Genomic DNA, 7,375 nt, shown 5'->3' on the forward strand with positions numbered 1-7,375 from the left:
AGTCAGCCTGTTCTAGAGAATACTAGTCTTAAACAATGTAGACATGACTCAATCTATTCCACATAGCAGAAGAACTAGAGATTCAGCCCTTATCTTCTTATTCACTGGTATCGACATAGCTGTATAAGGACACCCCAGCTTGGTCAGGTCCTAAGGCTACTGGGCACTACTGACTTCCTAGAAGATTTGGAAAGATTGTTGGCAGATATGGAAAAGTTGCCATGCAGCTAATCACACTTTATTTCCCCCCCCCCCCTTTTTTTTTTTTAAATTATAAAATCTTCAAAGAATTGCTTCTTTCACACCAACTGTTTCATGAATCCAGAAGTGAAACACTCCTTGTATTCAGGAATCAACAACGTACACACACGTACACATATGAGTCAGATAACATGCAGTAATCCTTACTAAACACATATGATAAAAGGAATATTAATAAATGATACAACAGAGCAACTCACCTCCTATCTCTGCCTAAATCTTTCTCTGGAGATTTGAATGTATTGAGACATCAGTTGGATAAATAGCATAACAGAGATGTTTCTGCCTGTACACACCTAAAAGGAAAAAAGTTCCCCATTCTTACATCAAAATCTTCTGAATAAACTAATTTGAATTTTTTTTTTTAATCAAATCAGGTAACAAAGTCAAATCACAATCTAAGGAAGAGTCTGGAGCCGCATTAAACTGATACAGATTTTAAATTAACCAGTATTGTTGTTTAACCTGAATTAGCAAGAATATTTTAACTTGAATTAGCAAAATCCCTAACACACACACCTTCTTCACACCACCTAAAACACACCACCTTCTTCAAAGATTATCTCATCCTTCAAGTACAGATTTTTGCCTCATTTATCCAATTTCACATGCATAATAGTTCTCTATCCAAAAAGGCTTTGCAATAAAATTTACACTCATCACAGAGTCTTCACTCTTCTTACTATGCTTCTTGTTCTTAGGACTGCATAAATGACCTCCCAAAGGTTGCTGAAAATAAGCCAAGACAATGATTCCTGCAAAAAAAGTCTGCTGAGCTTGGACAAATATCTCCAGCACTTAATATTCTTCTTGATCATGGAACTGATGGATTCCACAAGATTGACATTTCCCAGTAAACCATGCAATTCAGCTTCTTAGCGTAAACAGAAGCCTGACAACTTTTTCACTGACATATCTACTGGGAGCTCTTCTTCAACATGGTGAGGGTGATAAGTTCATAATTCATCCTACTTCACTGTTCCATGGAGTCTAAGAGAAGGAAATCAGAGAAGAAATCTTATTTGCAATAAAAAAGAAAAAAATAAATCAAGGAGTTGAGACATCAGCTTCCCATTTCATTTGTCTGAAAAAATGAGCTATTAAAATCAGCTAAAAGCTCTAATTTTATGAGCCTGTTTGAGGTAAAAGTGCAAAAATCTTGAAGTGGCTTTGATAACAGTACCAGAAATACAGCTCAAGAAGTAAAAGAAAGTGTTTTGTGGACAATGTGGAAAACAGTATTTTTAAAAATGAACACTTTAAATTAGACAGTATCATATCACTTCTTTTTTTTAAATGTTGAGGCCTTTTTATATTTAATTCTGTGCTCTATACATTGCTAGGTCCACCATTACAATGAAAAGGGTCTTTTAGGAATTTATAATTACTGAGTTTTCTGTAGAGTCCCACCAAGAAAATTAGGCATAATCCTAAAATCTTGTAGCATAGAACCAGCCAGGAAAAGAGTGAACTGTTCTGGCAACAGCCATTTAAAATCACTATAAGTGACAAAAATTTCAACATAACATGGGATGGCTGAAGACAAGTGTGTACTACAGTTAACAAATCATCATTACAGAAGGTTGAGCACACTTGGTCAAGATTTGCATTATTTGGGCTTTTTTTTTTTCCACAGAAGCAATAAAAACCTTATTTTTGTAAATCAAAGAGATAGTAATTTATCTATTGCCCATTTGAATACCACAATATCCTTTTATGTGAATGATAATTTAATACAAACTCAAATGAGTGGTTCCCATAATCCTTGTGACAGTCTCTTCTTTGTGCATATATTTTTGTTTACAGATATTTTTGTTCCTTTAGAGACATATGAATTCTATACAATAGCTACAAAACCTAATAGTTAAATAAAATATAATACAGTTTTTCAAGCTAGCATATTTTCAGAATATGGACAACTAGCAGTCCCTGAATAAAACAGAATGACAATTTGCACGATTTGTAGATATAATACTGCTTAGTTTTTATTACCACTAAAAAGAGAGGGAAAAATACAAAAGAATCCTAGAGTCTTGCATTCTAATGTGCACAAAATAAGCCAACTTCTCCCTGCAATTTCACCGACTTTAAAGGTAGCCTTCCACTGCACAGAAATCCAAACTACTATTCCTATCCTCTTTCAGGAAGATATCTCTCTCCACATGACAGCTGTGATTCTGTGATTCAGCTTAAGACATTTAAATGAAGGTGTCCATAGACAAAGTAGATCTTTAAGCTCCCACTACAATAAATGAAGAAACGCAGGTGATACAGTAGCGGTGAAAGGGGCTCAGCTCTCTCTGAAATTGACACCTAATATTCAGGAAGCTGAACAGCTTCTAAGCACCCCTGGCTGTAGTTCAGCTCAGTTGCCCACACTCAGCATCTGAGATGCCAAGATCTCCCAGCTGGTATCCTGCTGCCACTCCAGAGAGATGCGGGTCTCCCTGAGGCCTGGTATCATACCTGCCAGCCCCACTCAGAAATCCCAGAGACTCTAGGGAATCTCAAATGATGGCAGATGCTAATATTTAGGCAACTGAATTAAGCCCTTACAAAGGCAGCTTTAACACCTATTTAACATGTAGACTCCTATATGAACTGTTTATTTATATATATATATATATACACACACACACACACACACACACACAAAGCATATATACACACATACACACTTCTAAATGTCACCAGGAAAGGTTTCAAAACATTTTCTGCTTCTTGCCTCAAAAGAAGGCTTAATATAGAAGTTCAATAGGAAAAGAGTGAAGATGATATTTCTTTCCTCTTCATATTATGTTTCTAGCCTACGAGTATCTTTAATAACACCTGAATCTTCTAAAATATTCATTTAATCCCCATTTTCTTGTCATCTCCAATTCTGAACAGATTTTACTGTTGGCAATTATTTCTTTCATGTACCTCTGAGAGTAAAGATACTGAAGTGGAAACTTTGGCACCTGTACCCAGCTTGTTGAAGGCTGGTGTTTTCTGGCTTGCCCACAGCAAGGCAATTCCTAGGAAGAGTGAAGACCATTCAGCTGTAACGCACACCTCCTGCTGACCCCTGTTTGTAGGGGCAGCAGCAGAGAAAGGAATCCTTTTTCTACCCTTATAATTCAAAAACAACTTGGGCTTCAGGAACAGGAAATATAGAAAAGTCAAAAGAAGAAAATCAGAGTGGTATCATAAAAACTTTATAGGTGAAGGGGGGAAATTAGAGAGCAGAGGAGGAGAAGAAACACCTACATCAAAACACCATAGCTGTTTCCTCTTGGGGCAACGTTTCCTCCCCTTCCCCATTACACAAGTGAATGCATGGTGTCACAGTAAATTACAATAGCAAAGAAAGTTACACTCGGTTATAAAATAACACAGCTGCAATTCATGTGATCTCATTCCAAGTGATGTTATTCACACAACTAATCAGCACAAAAAATGTAAGTCACTGACAAGGCTTTGATCCACATCTAAATTTGCAGACAAACTATCTTAACTTCCATAGTAGCTATCTAATCAGGCCTTCAAAATAAAAAAATGCTTATTTTCTTTTTGCTGAAGACTAGAACAAAATCTTTAGCTAAGGACAAGGAATGCTGTTAAATGTATTGTTAGCCTAAATATAGTACTTTAATTTTAAACATAACAGGTATCATAAACAGCATGCTTAATATTACAGTACACAATTTACAAATCAGTCTCATTTAAATGATGAATTTTGAAGTGATTAATTTAGGAATAAACACGGTATGTCTTACCTCAATTTGTCAAGTTTGGAAAAAACCTACTCAGATCATCTTAAAAAAGAAAAGAGGCAACTGGTATTTTAAACTAGGTCTCTAACCATTGAAACATTGGGGTATGCTCCATTTTAATTTTGTGAGTACCAGCACTGAAACCAACTGAGGTACTCATGAGACTGAAAACAAAAAAGGATGTATCATTTACATACACGATTTACCAGATCATTTAGTATCCACTTTAAAAAAGTTTCATTGTTAATACAAACACTGGATGTACTGAGAATTACATAAATACCATTAAGACATTACCTCCCTGGGAATTTTATTTAATTACAGGTATAGGTAGATACCCATTACAGAAAATGGGCAGATCTACCACTTGCACTGGTGTAAATCATTCTAGTTTCATACAAGAGTAATTCCACCAGTCCAAGACACAGTTCAGTGAGTTTCCCCTTTTATCTACACTCACGGTTTGCACTGGCACCAATATATCTGTCTGTTCACCAACATCTGAAACTAGGATGAGCTCCCAGTTCAAGCTGCTTTTTTCCATCTATCCCACAAGCAACATGGCATGGAAGAAGACAGGGTGCAAGACTTGGAGAACTCCAATTTTTGGCTGAGACTATTTCCTGTGGAGAATATCTTATTTCCTGAGGAAGGGGCCAGAATTTAAGACCCCCCTAGCCCCCCCTGCACAGAACTAGTACATAAATCCCTGAGATGCAACTACTGAGCATTCCTCTGCACGCTCCCCCTTCAAAACAACTGCGCACAGTACCAACAGAGAGGGGAAAAAGGAAAAAAAAAAAAAAAAAAGAGTAGGATCATATTAGCTGCCCAGCAAAGTTGCAGCTGGACCAAGCGGCCACACACGAGAGCGACCCGCCTCTCCCCGGCCCCGGCACCCAACCTCACCCGCGCTGAAGCACGGCGGGCGAGCCGCGGGCAGCAGACGGGGAGCGGCTGCCCCGTCCCGTCCCGCCGGGCGGGGAGCAGCGCTCACCCCGGCAGGGCCCGCCTGCCTCCTCCGCGGGCCCCACCGGCCGCCTTTCTCCGCCTGCTCCCGCCGCCCAGGAAGCCGCGCAGTTTCCGCGCTGGCGGAGAGGCGCCCAGCGGTGGGCGGCCCGCCCTTACCTGCCCGCGGCGTCTGCGGGAAGCCCCTGACCGGGCCGAGCTGCCGCAGCTGGAAAACTTTCCGGGCATCCTCGCAGCTCCGCAGCTCCCCGGCCGCCGCCGCCGCCAGCAGCAGCGGCAGGAGGACGCCGAGGCAGAGGCTCTTGGCCCCCATGGCCCGCCGGCAGCGCCCGCCGCCGCCGCCGCCGCCGCCGCAGGGAGCGCGGCCGAGCCGCCCCCGCCGCCGCCGCCGCCGCCCAGCCGCCTCCGGGGCCGCCCCCGCCGCCACGGGGAGAGGGGGGCTGCCAGCACCGCCCGCTCTCCGGGAGGAGAGGGCACCTCCCCTCCCCGCCGCCAAAACGAAACAAAAAACAAGCAGAAAAAAGCCCACGGGAAACAAACCTTGAAGTAATTATCCCCAATCAGCATGAAAAGACTTGGAATAATTCGTGGTACTCTTAGACACAGCAGACTTAAAAACTGGCAGTAAACGTCCACAGTTGGATTTGGTGGGTTTGACTGCAAATACCCATCTTTTGCTTGCCTTTGCTTTTTCTCCAAAAACCCACATATCAAGTTATCTTCCCAAAATTTCAGTTTTCATAGGCAAAAGTGACAAAGGGCTGGCTTGCAAAACTCCCTGATTCGTAGAAACCAAAGTCCAATTGCGTCTGTCAGAATAGCCACAGAGGCAACTTGGTTTCACTGTGTTATCTTGTAAATAGACTCCTTGATGCTAGAATTAAGGATCCCCTCTGTGCACAGATTTAAATGGCACACCCTAACCTCTTACAGTTGGAAATGTTTCATAGTAGGTTTTGAATCTGTTCGTATGTGGTCCTTCAGCAATTTACAGCATTAGCGTAGCTCAGCTTCCACTTAAAATCCTCTTTTATCTACCCCAGCAATTTCAACATAAGACTGCGAAAATAGTTCTAAGAAGTGTGAATTATTCTATGCAGCTATTTGAATAAGGGTAACAAACTGACACGGCAGTTATTAAAACCTGCATTAGAAAGCAACTATTTTACTGCTGACAGAGCAGTAAAGCAGCAGCATTTTATTAATAGCACCCAGTCTACTGAGTGACAACTCGATTTGCAACAAGTGGAGAAGACTAGAAACACAGCACTTCCTTTCTGGAATCATCTGTACTCCACTATTTGGCGATATCCTTCCGTCAGCAAGTTCCAACATATATTATTTGAAATGTCCTTCCAGCAAAGTATGTTTTTTACTGTTCTTACATTATTATAAACAGAATTATGGAATTCATACAAAAGAGCCAACACAGATGGCACCTTAAAATCTTTTCTGACAAAGCAAACTAAAGCAAGAAAGATCTTATGCCCTTCATGAGGAAATAGAGGAGGAAAAGGGAGCACAACGTTCCATTGCAAAAAGAAGAAAAACTAGTATGAGACCTTGGCAATAATTAAAAATGCAATACCTTGTCTGGAAACTGTTAACAGACAGCAATCCCCTTGTCAGTCTGTGAAACACTCATTCTTAAATAGCACAGATTTTTAACTAGTGAAATATATCATTGGGGAAATGATACTAATATATGAGCCAGATATTAAAGATCTTATTCAGCAACTTGAAGATAGCATAGGAAGTTTTAGAAATCAGGATATACTAACTTAAAACCAATAAAAGTACAAGATATACGCAGCACTCACAGTAAACATATGAAAAAGTAAATTATTAGATGACAGGGAAAAACTGTAATGAACTGTGAGAATAAAAAAAACACTCTTGCAGGCTAAGAAATATAGACAAATATCCCTACTTTAAAAAAAAGTTCCTGTTTACCTGACAACCGTACAGAAATTTGCAAACAATAAAAGATTACCTTGGAAAAACTCTAGAGTTCCAAGCCTTTAAGGTCAATCAGTACTTCAACCCATCTTCTACAAGTAACAATTCAGAAAAACCTCTACTCTGCAACTCTACAGGTCAAGGGAAAAAGAGAGGTTTTTGGTGAACCACTAAATATCCTTATTTTAATCAGCTCTTTCAAGATGAAGATTCTGATATTTTTACAACTTTAGCTTGGAGACTGGGATAGGAAAACTATTAACTTTGGCTTAATTAAGAACTGAACTTAATTTTCATGTAGGTTTTATGCTTTGAAGCTTCCCTGATGTCAGTGTAAAAGAAAGTACATTCTAGCTCACAAGTTTTTCAAATCAAAAGTATTCTGGAGAAGCTTTCTGCATATTTGCAGGTATATGCAGAGGAAAAAAAAA

General features: G+C 40.1%; 1 protein-coding gene across 15 annotated transcripts in view; it reads right to left on the reverse strand.

The window, feature by feature from the left end:
- GPC5 (glypican 5) overlaps positions 1-5,342 on the reverse strand; it is a 742,566-nt gene extending 737,224 nt beyond the window's left edge. For 14 of the 15 annotated variants that reach the window (XR_011138140.1, XR_011138137.1, XM_068929087.1 and 11 more), the window contains exon 1: positions 5,145-5,342. Coding sequence is in view for 13 of the 15 variants with exons in the window: in XM_068929087.1 (XP_068785188.1) it covers positions 5,145-5,298 (154 nt within the window). In the remaining 2 variants the exon portion in view is untranslated. The remainder of the gene's footprint in view (positions 1-5,144) is intronic. The other variant, XM_068929156.1, reaches the window with a different exon arrangement.
- Positions 5,343-7,375: the final 2,033 nt, after the last annotated feature.

Source organism: Struthio camelus, chromosome 1 (genome assembly GCF_040807025.1).
Source record: "Struthio camelus isolate bStrCam1 chromosome 1, bStrCam1.hap1, whole genome shotgun sequence".
Lineage (NCBI taxonomy): Eukaryota > Metazoa > Chordata > Aves > Struthioniformes > Struthionidae > Struthio > Struthio camelus.